Source organism: Carassius gibelio, chromosome A19 (assembly GCF_023724105.1).
Source record: "Carassius gibelio isolate Cgi1373 ecotype wild population from Czech Republic chromosome A19, carGib1.2-hapl.c, whole genome shotgun sequence".
NCBI classification, from domain to species: Eukaryota; Metazoa; Chordata; class Actinopteri; order Cypriniformes; family Cyprinidae; genus Carassius; species Carassius gibelio.
The window spans coordinates 12212868-12228335 of NC_068389.1; the positions used below are offsets into that span (position 1 = coordinate 12212868).

The window sequence follows — 15468 nt, forward strand, 5'->3', positions numbered from 1 at the left end:
AGAGATATTCGTGCTTCGTGTAGTTTACTGTACACAATGATACCAGCGCTTCCAGTAAAACCGACATGTGATGTAGCCTATAGAAAATGATTATAAATCAACGGGAGCTGTGCATGAAAGGGTTGCTGAAAATTGTGTGTGTGTGTGAGAGTGTGTGTGTGTGTGTGTGTTGGGGGGGGGGGGGGGGGGCACACTTAGTCACCTTGTAAGCTCCTCACCGTTGACAACCTCCTGTACATTAGTATAGGGCGCGCGACAGCCGTTCACTTGGAACTGCGCGTGAAGGGACAACAGCAGCCAATCTGACTGAGCACGCGCGCTCACCATTCCCCAAGCGACTCTCTCGCGCACTCTTTTCCTCAGAGCGCCGTACTGCTGACTCAGTGCCTTATCAGAGAACCGGCTCCTCGCCACCGCACAGACCTGAGACGCACCAGTCACCGCAACAGCTCCAACCATGGCCAAAACTGCGATCGGTAAGACAAACCTACCTTCGTTTTGTTCGCCGATCCGTGTCTCTTTGATGCTGAGGAGAGGCTGAGAGATGCTGTCGCGCACACAATAGACCATGATTCAGGAAAAAAGATGTCCGTTAGATGGGAAATAAATATATTTTACATATATTTTTAGATATATAAATGTGCTTTCTCCTTCCACCCCATGCTGTTTTATTTTCAAATGTGGCTGTCGGTTTTGTGTGCACACAGGCTGCCTATACTCGCTCTTGCTTAGAAAAAGGGTGACTTTATAAATGAGGAAAAAGCATTAAATGGTGTAATTGTAGTGCATACCTCTTAAAACACACTGAAACATGTTTTAAAAGCCTTGAATGATTTTCTTATGGTGACAGTGCACCTGCCGGCTCTAGCATCTCCAGCATAATGCAGAAGGACCCCACCCAAGATCCAGCTCTGTGTTTCAGCCTTCAGAAAACCATGTGAAGCCTTGAACAGTTCAAACCTTTTGACATCCTCTATACATGATATTTTTATCCTTTTTATAAAATGAGCAAGGTGTGGCTGGTTTATTTATTGCCAAACAATGCCAACAATAGGGAAATGCAGCATAGGAGTTAAAGAATCAGGGTGTTTGAAATAGCTTCTTTTTTTATCATCGGGGTATGTTTATTATATAGACAAAATTCCTTAATTATTGTCAATTATCACAAATGATAGGTTGGTAATTGGTTAATCGTCAGTAGTTTTTCACTGATTTGGGAGCATGACTCATTAGCTGGTGAGTTTATTAAAGACTACACTGGCTGCATTTTTATTTTATCACATTTATAGTGGACAAATAAAAATGTGTTCTCACACATTCAATGTATTCTTGTGACATATAAAGCCTATCAGCACATGTCACATGTTTATATTTATTCAGATTCATTTAAAAAAAAGTGTAATTGTGGATTTGCATGTTCATCCTTTTGTTCACACCATTTCGAGCACCATATGAGAGGCAGACTGCAGTATCAGGTGATTGATGTTTTAAATGGAAGTGTGTCAGGGCTCAAGTCGTCTCGCCGGTAAGCATGTCTCAGTGCTGTTGTGATTCTGGATTATGTTGTAGGCGGCCAAACTGGGGCATACCATATGCAAGGTGTGCGTCTTTATCACATCTTTGCAAGATGCCTTCAGGGTAGGGCACTGGTGAACTCGCTGTCATCTCACTTAAAATGTTAAATGACAACTTAAAGAGACATTTATTTTGTGGAAAAAACTAGTTATGTGCACCTAATCCTATCATGCAATGCAATTACATGGAGATGTTGTTTTGGGATGTTTTATTTCATTTCACAGAACATACAAAAATTGCCCTGACAAATGCCTGTGGCAATCCTCCAACTAATAAAAGAGAACATATCAATCAATACAATCAATACACTTGGAATATTTATAGGGCTTAAAAGAGCGCTATATACACACTTCAAAATGAGAAAATTAGGACTTAATCTATGCATAATCAGCTCTCTCATTATGACTCTGCATGGCTTATTAAATTAGACTTTTAATTGAGCATTTGAATTAATGATTGAATAGTTGGCCACAATATCATTGTCAGAAATGCATCTCATATATCAGCCCAGAGCTGACAGATGCTTGTCTTTGTCCGATATACTTTATAGATCTCATCACATAACCTCAGTTTATCATCTGTGATTACTGGATATGTGAAGACGGTTTGACTAATCCAATCAAGCCCCATCAATCGTTAACCTAACAGGAAGTTCAGATATACACATTCAGCAATGCTACACAACAGTGGGGTGCGGCCGTTGCATTTTAAGATTAGTTATATTTTTATCTATCTATATATAATAGAGATAATCCTGTAGATCAGTTGGTAGAGCATTGTGCTATCAAGTGCAAGGTTGGGGGTTTGATTCCCCAGGAACACATGATAGGTAAAAATTGATAGCCTGAATGTACTGTAAGTCGCTTTGGATAAAAGCGTCTGCTAAATGCATACATTTAATTTAATTTAATATATATATAGCCATAAAAACAAATTTTTACTGGAAAGCTTAATATGAGCTTAACTCAGTTTTACTAGTCAAAATGAAGTAAAGTGGTTTTAGTGTGAACGGATGATATTTACTGAACACTGAGAGCTCATCTGGAGGGTCATATGCCCATGCAGCTGCAGTGTACTGAGTAGATGAGAGAGAGAGAGAGAGAGAGAGAGAGAGAGAGAGAGAGAGAGGGAGGTGGGAGGGTCCATTATTGATTTCCAGGGTGGGCATGCTGATGCATTATCAAACAAACCACACAAAGGACTTTTTCTTGTCCACTTGCCCGTAAAACCTGATGGCAGTTTTTGATCAATGTGTGTTTTATTCTACTTCATATTTAGTGGTGGTTCAATATGCAATACATGGTTTGTATCACTGTAATGCACGATAGTATAAAGGATCAGTCAGAATAACAGAGAATTAGGATTGCTTAATGAAAAATTAATAGAACGTTACAATCCAAAAATAAACTAGAGAGAGAGAGAGAGAGATGTACTTATAAAATAATGTAATATTGTTTGTGTTATATAACAGTGTGTATAATATATATGTAAATTAGTGCATGAAAGTATGATTATAGAAAACACAATCAGGACAAAATATGAACTGTATATATTATCTCTAAATTTAATATTAGATGATCTTATATACCATAAACTTATACGCAATATATAGATATACACCCCCCCCCCACACACACACATATATATAATAGTTTTTTTTAAGTGATTTATACATCATACATACAATGTATTTTTGACCAGTTGCCACAGAATCTACATTTCAAGCCAAGGGTGTGGTCTGCAGGCGGAGAATACTCTTTTATAGTTATAAACCCTCTGATATTTCACAGCAAAAACTCACAGTCTTGCACACATACAGATGCAGCCGTCTGTGTGAGATCCTTTTCACCTGCTCACCAGCCGGCTGACCTGAATTACACGCTTCAGTGAGCTGTCCATCGTCCTTATCTCACTCTGACTAGACAGCTGGAGAGAAATGCTTACGAGGTCTGGAAACACTCAATATCACAGCACTAAACCTCCAATTTACGGAAGAAATGGTTTGCTCAGGTAATTACTAATTAAAGCCCCCTACACCCAAACCAGCCAGCCAGAGGGCTTTTAATCCTGGCGGGAGTGAACACAGTGATTCACTCACTTCTTCTCCGTCCTCTTTTTGTGAGGGATTAATAAACTCGTCAGGGAGCAAGAAGGAGTTGAGCAGATTTTTCCAGGCTCCTCTGGGCGGAGTGTGAAGAAAGTAGGTTGAAACTGGAAAGCATAAAAGCAGTTTGAAATCTAGCTGAAAAACCCCAAGCGTTCACGGTTTGATAACATCTACACAGCGCTGCTGTCAAGACATTGATTTATAACTTAAATGCACTGGCCTTGATAAATGCTGCCTTTTGTGTTCAAAAAATATCAGATGCATTAATGGTCTTCATGTAGCCGTCACTGATGTTTGTATGATTTCGGTTTGTTTGCTCTTAAGCACTTATTGCCGAAAAAGAAAACATGATTCTGAAGCTGGGCAGGAGGAATGATTGTGGTGGGAACAATGTAGCCGTCGTAAACCGCCATCTGGCCTTGGGTTTTCTCTGGTATTGCCGACTCACTCCCCGCACACACACCCTCACTAGTCAAACTCGGAGTAAAAATGGATTCCAATAAATAATGTAACACTGAAGGCTGGGTGGTGGGGGATGGTGGAGCTTGTGGAGAACATTGTCTTGTAGGAAACCAGAGCGTGTGAGGACACGGCTGCTGGTTTTTCCTTAGAAAGCTCAAATGAAAACAAAGTGCTGTTAAGACTTGTTTCATTCATTCATTCATTCATTCATGTAATTATTTATTTATTTAATGCTTTTGGACTCCCCCAGACTCATAGTTTTCATTTGCATTTTTTATATAAACAACTGATTATTTTATATATATATATATATATATATATATATATATATATAATGTAGTTTTTATTTAAATATATTCTAAATATATTGCAATATGATTCTTTAGCTACACATTTCATATTTTTTAACTTCTTGTTCTGCTAAAATGTTATAATAGTGTCAATGCTAAAATCTCAGTAAATATTTTTTGTCTAATACCTAGATGATTTGGGTTATTTTCTGCAACATTAACGATGCAGTCCCGAGAAATCATTCATCGTTCATTCAAGACAGCAAGAGAGAATCTGGGTCAATACTTTTGTTTGATGTGTCTCCCCACAGCATACAAAGAGAAGATGAAGGAGCTTTCCCTCGTCTCCCTCATCTGTTCCTGTCTCTACCCAGAGGCACGCAAGAACATCATGAGTGAGTTTGAAGGTAGGAAATGAAAATATATTACTAGTAATGAGAAGTTGTGTATACAGAATTTACAACAATATGCTGTGCTTTATAGAGCTTATTCTATCTGATGTTCATAACATAACTTTTTATTGGCCTGTTTGTGTACCAGCAACATTCACATTTATTATCTTAACAGCTAATATAGATCAATAAATGTCTGATAAATGTGCAGAATGGCTGTATAAGTTATACGAGCTCATTTCACGAGCAGGAGGCAGTTGGTGCATTTTATTGCATGGATCCGGAGGCTCAGACTCCACCAATGTGTAGAAGGATATTTGCTGCCTGACATAGTGCAGTTTCTACTCTGCGTTTATTTCACATTTATGTCTTGTGTGTTTAGACATGGAGGTTAAGCCCATTAATAAGCGGGCTTCTGGCCAGGCCTTTGAGGTCATCCTGAAGCCACCCTCTCCCATGGCTGACGGCTCTTACAGCATCACTACACCTCCCAAAAAGAGGGACATGTCCCTGGAGGATATCCAGAAGAAGCTGGAGGCAGCAGAGGACAGGAGGAGAGTGAGTTACCCATTCATTTGTATTATATATATATATATATATATATATATATATATATATATATATATATAGTATATAACTTATGTTTGCCATTTTATTAGAAGTTTTTACTGTTTTATTTAATGAGAACTGATAAATGGTTGATTCCTATGACACTGCCCTCCTCTTCCTCTCCAGTCCCAGGAGGCTCAAGTCCTGAGGGCCCTTGCTGAGAAACGTGAGCATGAGCGGGACGTCCTGCTGAAAGCCATGGAGGAAAACAGCAACTTCAGTAGGATGGCAGAGGAGAAACTCATCATGAAGATGGAGCAGATCAAGGAGAACCGTGAAGCCCTCATTGCAGCCATGCTGGAACGACTGCATGAGAAGGTAAATATTAATCTCTTATGCTGCATTTATTTTATCAAAAATACAGTCAAAACAGGTGATATTGTAATGAGTTATATGAGTTACAAGTAACTTATTTATTGAATGTATTTTAAAATGTAATTTGTTCCTGATGCAAAGCTCTATTTTCAGCTTCATAACTCCAGTATTCAGTGTCACGATTCTTCAGAAATCATTCTAATATGCTGATTTTTTTGCTCAAAAAACGTTTCTTATTATCATCAATGTTGAAAACATTTGTGCTGTTTAATATTTAAAGGTGCCATCTGCAATGTTTGGCAAAAAAAAATCAAGTCATACTCCACATTCCATACCAGATGGGGGCAGTATGCCACAATAAAGTGAATTGGTCTACTCTACAGTAACAAACGAGAAACGGCATAGTCTCTATGCTCCGCCCCTACTTTCACAACAACACTACAGCCATAGCCGAAGCCTAACTGTGCGTTCACACCGCCGGCATCTAGAGCGTCAAAAATCGCTCTTGCCGCTCTGCTCACGATGCTGCAGAAAGATTTGTGAGCGCTCAGACGCTCTAATGTAGATCGAATGCTTATTTTGTATTTAAAGCGGCCGCAAAGCAAACAAGCTTGTTGATCTCGTGCAGACTAACCACAAGGAGTTATAACCTCATTAAATATTGTTGTGGACGAAATATTATGATCCTTTACTTAAAATGAACAATCTCAGACACCTTGGTCCACGTATCACTTTTAATTTATTTTTTACATCATAGATTAATATCAACCTGTCCTTTATTCTGCTTGGGAACTAATGTGCCGACTCTCAAGCATTCACCGTGAGACACACGCAATTGACTCTTTTCACACGCATTCACGCCACATATAAATTTTTTCGCGCACAGAAAAACCACGAAGAAAAGAGGACACAGAGACCAACAGACTAGACAGAGCAGGCTAGTTATGATATAATAAAATGGGTAACGTTAAGTTATAGCTAGCTAATTATCAAACGCAGCTACGGTTAGCCATCACTAACATTAGCACGTTTATCGAACAGCCTTCGATACATTTCTATGTTATAACTTCCCGAAAAACAAATACACAAACATATAAAACAAACTTCTAGCGAAATACTGACAGCATCTTACTTACCAATCCAAAAGAAATGTTGCAAGTTCGGAGTCGAACCTCATTTCTTTCAGGTCCATCAGTTGTCTCGAGCGATTAAAAGCAGTGCCGATGTTTACTCTGGTTCGGCTCCTTTTCTTATCGGATTTGATTTGTCATTCCGAGCGCGGTTGTTTCCCTGTAGCGGGTGGCGCTCTCTTCCCTGAACTGAAATTAAGTACTGGGCTGTACTTTCCACACGATTGACATCTGGTTCAGGCACGCCCAGAAGCCGTGCGAGTTATTCGTGTATTGCAGGTTGGTTGGTGGTTATGTTGTCCGCATACCGCCTCCCATGGCCGAAACTGGTATTACGACACCTCTCCGGCCGGGGCTAGTAATGCTAATGCTAATTAAGCTAATTAATATCTCTGCAGCACTATAACTTGACATTTTTTTAATGAAATCATCGCCCTTATTTCTTCTCATTCTTTTGATGCATGTAGGTCATGTTATGGATATTTTTACCTCAATTTTTGAATATGGCACCTTTAATGAGGAAACAGTGATATTTTTTTTTCAAGAGTGTTTGATGAATAGAAAGTTAAAAAGTTTGAAATTTATTTCCCACAGCATTTAGGCTTAGTAATTTCAATAATTAAAAAAAAATCACAAAAACACAAATATTAAAATTAAATGCATAATTTATCCCACACTACTTTTATGCTACCACCAATTTTAAAATCTTCTTGAGAAACTTGCATGCTGTAACCATGATGATCTGACATTGTGATTTTTACAAGATAGAATATAAAACAAGCAAAACAAAAAAAATTTTTTTTATCTAATCAATGAATCAATGAATAAAATAAATAAATACAAATCTAATTAGATTTTCTGTCACAAGAGGGCGCTACTGTTCATTGCTTTGTAAAGGAGACCACTGCTGCCAAAAGCATTTTTTAAATATAAATGTTGTTTATTTTAATCAACAGCATATCATCTTTAAGCTATAAACTGAAATGTTTATGTTCATTTGGTGTTTTATTTCTCTTTGTGCTTTCAGGAGAAGCACGCTCAGGAGGTGCGCAGAAACAAAGAGCTGAGGGAAGAGTTGACAGCATGAACACATCTCTCTAGACCCACTGTCCCATCACCCCACAACACCCCCCTCCCCTTACCTGCGACCTCCCATCCCCAGAGAGACCCCCTCTCGCCCCGCCATCGCTGCACCATGTAGAAAAGAGCCTCTGGCACCCCGCCCCCCTGCCCCGCCCCGCCCAGACGAAGGGAATCGACCCCGCCCCCTTCACCAACAGCATCCTCCCTCATATAGTCCAGAAGATAAATGGAACACCATTTACTGCAGAAAAAAAGAAATGTTTTTGATCAATTTGAAACCAGTTAAAGTGGGTGTGTTTTTTTGTAAATACTTCCTATTTGTTTTATATGAGACGATGAAAAGTATTGCGGTGTGCCATTTTATAAGTTTCTCTCTGTATCTTTCTCTTTCAGTGGATGTACTTGTTTCCTCCCTCCCTCTCTCTCTCTCTCTCTCTCTCTCTCTCTCTATCAGATCTGCTACAGTTTCTCTTGTACAAGGCTTTAGTGTTTGTGAGTTTGCTGGCTAGCAATGTCTTCTCTAAACCAAACAATCATTTTAGTGTCTCTATGTCCATGTGGAGAGAGTAAAAGCCGCCACAGTACAGTAAACACAGCTTTAACGGTCACTATCATTGCATTCCCAACAATTTATAGCTCTTTCTTCATACATTCACCTGGTATAAAGTCACAACACACAGACACACACACTTATATGAACCCAGTCAGCATGGTTTAATAAAAAAACGACATGTTGCTTGAGAGGAGCTGTGGTTGGAGCCACACCGAATCATGTGATGTCTCCTGACCCGTGCTTGACCATAGTCTGGGTTGCATTATTGCTGACACGTAGCATCAAGTTAACCTTAAATAAAAAAATGCCTGAGAATTGCTTTAAGTTCTCCATTCTGATTCTTCATGGATTTAGGGGATTTCAGAGGGGAATTTCAGGTGATATAAATAGATGCAGTGTGTAAATGTGTGTGTGTCAAGAGCAGTGTGGGTGGACGGTGTTACCATGTGCCATGCAAAGTGGCTTTAATGTCACAAACCTGCCCACGCTCATCTTTCTCTTCCAGCTGTGTTTTATTCCCTTCATGTAACTTTGGGAGCATAAACTGTGGTCAATAAAGGCTTAGGGTTCTTGAAATGAGAATATCTGTCTTTGCCTCCATTTTTGTTTCATACAACATACATTAACATAAACACATAATTTCATTTCAAGTTTAAGAGCCATGCTGTAGGCCACAAGAAGTCAATAAACATAAACGTGTGAAACGACCTGAAGTGTAATACCATAGTTTACCAACAGATGGCAATACATGATCTTGCAAGAAAAAGAATTAGCACGCGATAAAATACTATTAATCTGTTTCTGCTGCATAGTATGGGAACTTAACGCATATAATGCAAGCATATGACCAGCTATAACCTATTAAATTTGCTTTCAGAACGTGCAGTTTGCAATATAGTTTACTGTGTTATGTATCTCGTAAAGCAATGTGTTGGTCGCGTTTTGATTTACATTTTTAATGACTCTTTATTGACTTTCAAAAACTGTCAATTTACCTAAAATTATAATAAAAAGCAACACAAACATGTATTTCGAAGAGGTCACGTGATAATAAAGCTACTTTAAACACGAATAATTACTTATAAGGCAGTTTACAGTTAGTGCTAGTATTCAATTTCAAACATGGCCTTAGACAGTACAGTAGTTTAGTAGTAGTTGTGCAGAATTACTGCATATGCACAGCATAGACTATGTTGCCTTTTATTAATTTCTTGTTAAATAACTGAAACAGATATGCAATTATATGCATATACATACATTGTCTTTACTTGACCTAATTATGTGACAATACATGTTTAATTCAGTGAGTTGCATCAAACCATCATCTTGGACATACCGGTACTTAATTTTGCAATCACTTTTGTGTAAAAGCTTCATGAGAAAAATTGCAAATTATTTCTGGACCATTCATGTTGAATTTTGGGATATAGTACCTAGAACTATATGCTGTGTTGGATACTGCACATTTTAACAAATGTAATAGGTCATCCACTATTTTATGCATGCAGACAATTTGCATACTGGATAAATATTATAGGTAGTATGCTATTCCAACCCTAGTCATTATTGCTACATTATCTCCTTAATATTTCAGGTTAAGGGAATCCAACCATCCCATCTCGGGGGTTCTTCATGGGGGGTGGATGAGTGGAAAAACATGCAATAAATGCCTCTAAAATAGATTTAGCGTCAGCTAGAGAAATAAAGAGTTGTGTTGGCAGAGTGCTGTGTGTAGGTGGGAATCTCTTTTACGGCTTTGGCTGGAAGTCATGGTACCCGTGTTGGCGTGGGAGTGCACCACACCAGGAGCTCAGTGAGATGCTGTGATTGCTTTGGGACAAAGCTGCACTGTGCGGCCCTCTCCTCCCACTTTTCCATCTCTCTTGTTCCTTCTTTCCCTCTCTATACCTCTCTCTTTCCTCCCTGTGCAGTCCAGGCCAAGCAGACTGCCATTGTCCAGGATATCCCTTGGCTGTTAATGGCTTCCTGGATACATACAGAGGCCACCGAGAGGCCCCTGGGCCATTTTTTGATATCAGTTTAAAATCCATACAGGCACTGGTTCAAGCCCTAGAAATATGCAGTGCCTCATCTCGCTGCCATGAAAGGAATTATTCATCCCAAAAGCATTAAACGGGTGACTGGAACATTTCAAACACACCAACGATTCCGGACGATGAAAACATGAATGTAGTTTTCTTAGACTGTTTATATATAAAGTTCTCAGACTGTGAGGTTTGCCCTAACAACATTTTGATTTAGATATCTGGCATTTTGTAACCAAAGAAAAAAGTTGATTCATTTTGATTGGAAATGCTCCAGTTTTAAATTTCTGGCTGATGCCAATAAGATGTTAATAATGGCTTATATTTAAAAAGGTCCAAACTTTAAAATTATATTATAATTATAGTAACATTTTATATTTTTTTAATCTACATGAATTTCAAATTAAAAAAAAAAAAAAAAAGATTTTTAAATGAATTGAATTTATGCATCACAAAATTTTAATGTACAGGGGAAAAAAACAGATATTATTTTTTAGATTTGTCAAAAATGCATCAATTTTAAATGAAAGTCAATCATTTTAAATGGTGCATTTATGAATATTAAATGCTAAACTACACCTATGCATCAAAAATTTTAATGAACAGTATGAGAATTTGATTTTTCTTTTCATTAGTTGTTTAAAAATTACATTTTACATTTTTATTAATTGTAAAGTGTAAGTGTAAGTGTTATGGTACCACCATATTCACATCTGAAATTTTGAATGTATCATTGACAATGTCAAAGAAAATAAAAACAGAACATAAACACACAAGTCCAGGGTTATTAGCTACATTTATCATTTTATTACAGGAAAGTCACACAGGTTAGTGAGGGACAGGCACAGTACCACACCATCTCTTCCAGTATTATCTATTCCCCTAGTCTCATATGATTTGCCAGTGCAAATTCGCTATTACCACAAAACCATCTGGTTTTCCAAAACACTCTTCAGGTATCTGAGAGAGAGTGAGAGAGATGATTATTTTGTTGCATGAAGGGGGAACATATCCATGTGAGTAAACAACCTTGAACCCAAGAGTGCCTTTGCTACAATTAAATTAGTGCAGTTTTGAGAGATTGTCTATCTAGATTGTCTCGGTAAAGGTTTAACAGTGGTCTGTCCCTGCAAAATTCATAACATTTAAAAAAAAAAACACACCACAGGTCACTGACCAAAGTGACTTAAACTCTTTATAAAAATAAAGAACTTATCAAGTTCAGCTGTCATACAGATTCGGTTGCATATGTTTCATATTGCATAAATCAATGTCATCTTCATTGCATAGTATTTCAATTTCAAGGAAATCTGAACATTTCCTAAAAAAATAAATAAATAAAAAAGTCATATTTTATCCGGTTACAGATCCTGCCTTTTATTCTGAAGGAGACAATTTAGGATGCAAATATATGTTTCATGTCATCAAAGCACTCCTTTACAATCTTTAACATAAATAAAGGGATAGTTCACCAAAAATAAATTTTGCTTTACCATAATCTCATTCCTAAATGACTTTCTTTTGAAGATTGTTGGTAACCAAATGGTTTTGGGTCCCACTGGCTTCCCTAATATGGATAAAAATACAATCTTCCATAGAAGAAAGACAACATGAGGGTCAGTAAACGATGACAAAATTTTCATTTTGGGGTGAACTGTCCCTTTAAATGGACATCTGGTTTGAGTTTAACTCCATTAACACCCATTTAGTAATGCATCTCATCTGCTTTTGCTCCAAATTACCTCTCTCTCTCTCTCTCTCTCTCTCTCTCTCTCTCAGCATACCTTGCTCCACTGAGGGACAAAAGAACTAGATTTTCTCAAAACTTATGTACGAGAACCCAACCATCTCCAGAACTCATCTCTGCTCAAACCGAGACAGGACAGGGTAATTAGAATAAGTACACTGGACCTGTATTCGCTTTTTCCCTTTGTACAAGTCTGCGGTTCTGTCCAACTCTTCAAAATAGTCAGATGATACAGAAAATGAGTCATTTCTAACTGACTGTCTGTCCTCAGCGTTCATGTTTTTGAGTTCAGAAGGCCCCTATTTCCATGCTCCAAGGCCTGTAGGGCTTCCCCAGGCTGCTGGAGGGAGCTGCGGGGCCCAGCGAGCTCTGAGACAGCAGAGGAAATGTGCTCAGCGGGATGGGAAAAGCCGACAGGCTGGAAAGTGAGGTCAGGAGGGGTGGAGAAAGCTTGGATGTAGTAGGCGGTGTGAGCCCAGGGGGCAGGGTGGGCGGCACCCGCAGCGATCCTGTCCGCCCTGCTTCAGAAATCACCGTGCCAGTCAGCCTGCTGGGGGCGTGTGGTTCTGTGGAGGGGGCGGATGGAGATGAGGAGGAGGGCGATGAAGAACTGGAGGATGGAGGGCTGCTGGTGCTGCGCGGCTGCTGCAGGAGGAGGTGGTGAGCCAGGTGTCCGGGCGGCGTCCCGAATGCAGAGCCCCACGCCAAGTGGCCCAAACTCGAATGAGCTTCTCTCTGGGAAGCGTAACTGTTCAGATGCGAAACCAGGCGGATGCGGAGGGGGTCGGTGTTGTCCAGGCCCTCGATGATACTGAGGTAACGCGCCGTCTCCGCCAGACATTCGCGGAAACCCAACCCACGGTAATCCATGGCCAGAGCATGAGCATCAAAGTAACCTGTGTGAGAGAGAACGAGTACGGTTGAGCGCTCTGATCTGAAAATCATCACTGCTCATGACAGGAAACACTACAGTTCTCACTGGGAGTGGCTGAGAGTGAAACTGAAATGATGCTAGATAAACAACAGGGATTAAAAGACACTTTACACATCTAGTTCATCCTGTTTCAGTCGTGCAGGGGTTAGTCATTATTTTCACTCTGGGAATTTCCTTGAGCAGATTCCAAAACATTGGATGAGCTCATAATGCAAGGTTGTGTTCAGCAATAAAGCTAGCAAGGGTTCAAATCTGATTTTTAGTAAGAGTTTATAATAAGTCATTAGAGAATATTATAATGAATAAAAGAGCATCAGTTAATGTATGTTAAAGTAGTGGAACATTTTAGGCATATAAAAAGCATATCCTTAATATAGTTGTAATATGAACGATAATCTGACTATATATATATATATATATATATATATATATATATATATATATATATATATTCATGCTTATGAATCGAATTTATGCTCAGTGTGTTTTCTTTAAATAAGTGCTATAGTTATAAAATCTTATCTTACCTTTTCCTCCAGCTGCATGAAGCATCTTTAAATGGTCTACGGTCATCTGTAAAATTTCAGCTTTTTCTAGTTTAGCAGAGCCCTGAGAACAAGAACAAATGTGTTGATGAGTTATGAGGTAAGACTAGATATGTACTGAATGCTGTGTGACTCTATTATGAATAACAATACTTTGGATGATGAAGAGTTTTTATTTTATTTTTTATCCATTTTAAAACCCACATGCCAAGTTCTTATTTTGGTTTCACACCTTTCTGGAAGACGTTTATACCAAGAATTTCATAACTCAATTGTCAAGTGGTCCCAATCAATTATAGATGTTTTCTTTGCACCTACAATATACATGTACAAAATTTATATTATTCAATTTTGAGGAGTTGACTTGCAAAACCCAAGAGGGCTGCAGGGGGTCCTCTTTTTTATATGGTTTTCTTCTCACATGACAACACAGTGGTTTCCTGCCTGTTGGTTATTCCACATTTGAGTTTTATTTAAACCGTTACTTATTTATTTCATATAATAATATTTTTAAAATTGCTTCACTATTTTTGTTAATGGAATAATACAAGATTGAGACAAATAATGGCAATAAGTTCAGCCAGTAATGAGACTAATAAGTGATTAACATCTCCAGAGCTTTGATGGTGAGCTGTGTGATTGACACTCACCTGTTTCTCGAACGCGCTGGGCACCAGCCTGCGCAGCTCCGACAGACTGTTGTTTATCCGGTCCCTGCGGCGCTTCTCGATGATCTGTCCAAACAGATTGTGAAATCATTATTGATAGTCATTTAAGAACAGTACTGGCATTGATTCAGCATTACGGACGCATTTTTTCGCGAGTTATTCACATATGAAAAATGCTCTTACCCCTCTGCGACGTTTTCTCGCTTGCACTTGAGAGGTTGTGGATGGAGACACTGATCCGAGGGGAGAATTCACACTGCTTTAAAAACAACATATGCATAAGATAAATATGAACACAGTAGATATGATATTCTTTATAAAATATGACATTGATAAAAATCTAAACGAAAGTTTTTTAACAGTTAATATTCCACACAAATATATGTGGTGATACATGACAGATTTGAAATGATATCTTAATTCTGTGCGCGATTCAAATTAAAAGTGCACAATATATTTTATGGCCGTTTTGTTGCAAGTTCAACGTTTCATTAACAAATAAGCAACAACCAAATAAGACAGCTAACTTACGCATTTTCGTCAGCACTCTCCTTCTCCACTTCGATATTCTCATCAAGCTCACTGTCTGAGGAGCTAAAGTCGTGATTTCTCTTCATTTTCCGATAACTTTACAGAGCCTATCCTCAGCGTGTGTCAGGTGAGACAGAAGTTCATCCGTATGAACCGACAAGCTTTCCCACGGTATCATTTCAACGCCGCAGCTCGCCAAGAGAGGCGTGGTTAAGAGTGTGGGCAGCCAATCAACGTACAAATCTGAGATTGAGTGGCATGTCGGTTGTCCATGTCCCCGTTTAGCCCCGCCCTCTTATTGAATATGCTTAACAAAGGGCCAATAGAATGTTCGTCCGTGAGCGCGGAGCTCCGCCCCCGGGTTCCGCCGGCGCTTGTGTTGTCTAGCCCAGCTAAAGGAGTGGCTGGCCGGCTGTCAGCACGCGCGGGCCGTGGGAAAGTTTCTTAGCAGAGCGCTGATAACCAATCAGGGGCGACGGCCG

At 39.0% G+C, this 15468-nt stretch overlaps 2 protein-coding genes across 3 annotated transcripts; one reads left to right on the forward strand and one right to left on the reverse strand.

The window, feature by feature from the left end:
• Positions 1 to 209: 209 nt before the first annotated feature.
• LOC127935425 (stathmin-2-like) lies at positions 210 to 9098 on the forward strand. The gene is made up of 5 exons (XM_052533257.1): positions 210 to 476; positions 4746 to 4841; positions 5209 to 5384; positions 5562 to 5753; positions 7908 to 9098. Exons 1-5 carry the CDS (start codon positions 458 to 460, stop codon positions 7965 to 7967), a joined length of 543 nt encoding a protein of 180 aa, XP_052389217.1. The 5' UTR covers positions 210 to 457; the 3' UTR covers positions 7968 to 9098.
• A 2247-nt stretch (positions 9099 to 11345) lies between these two features.
• On the reverse strand, positions 11346 to 15148 carry LOC127935426 (hairy/enhancer-of-split related with YRPW motif protein 1). 2 transcript variants are annotated; one of them, XM_052533258.1, is made up of 5 exons: positions 14987 to 15148; positions 14639 to 14714; positions 14438 to 14521; positions 13770 to 13851; positions 11346 to 13204 (listed from the first exon to the last, which is right to left on the reverse strand). In XM_052533258.1, exons 1-5 carry the CDS (start codon positions 15070 to 15072, stop codon positions 12597 to 12599), a joined length of 936 nt encoding a protein of 311 aa, XP_052389218.1. In that variant the 5' UTR covers positions 15073 to 15148; the 3' UTR covers positions 11346 to 12596. The 2 variants fall into 2 exon arrangements, with proteins under 2 accessions (XP_052389218.1, XP_052389219.1); XM_052533259.1 differs by having other exon boundaries at positions 14639 to 14711; positions 14987 to 15145.
• Between the last annotated feature and the right edge of the window lie 320 nt (positions 15149 to 15468).

Bases quoted from the DNA above. Each gene is read 5' to 3' on its own strand.
- LOC127935426 (XM_052533258.1), bottom strand. From the start codon at position 15,072: ATGAAGAGAAATCACGACTTTAGCTCCTCAGACAGTGAGCTTGATGAG. The intron at 14,715-14,986 runs GTAAGTTAGCTG...TTGTTTTTAAAG, and splicing joins GAGAGTGCTGACGAAAATGC to CAGTGTGAATTCTCCCCTCG. The intron at 14,522-14,638 runs GTAAGAGCATTT...CTGTTTGGACAG, and splicing joins CGAGAAAACGTCGCAGAGGG to ATCATCGAGAAGCGCCGCAG.
- LOC127935425 (XM_052533257.1), top strand. The intron at 4,842-5,208 runs GTAGGAAATGAA...TTGTGTGTTTAG, and splicing joins CATCATGAGTGAGTTTGAAG to ACATGGAGGTTAAGCCCATT. The intron at 5,385-5,561 runs GTGAGTTACCCA...CTTCCTCTCCAG, and splicing joins CAGCAGAGGACAGGAGGAGA to TCCCAGGAGGCTCAAGTCCT.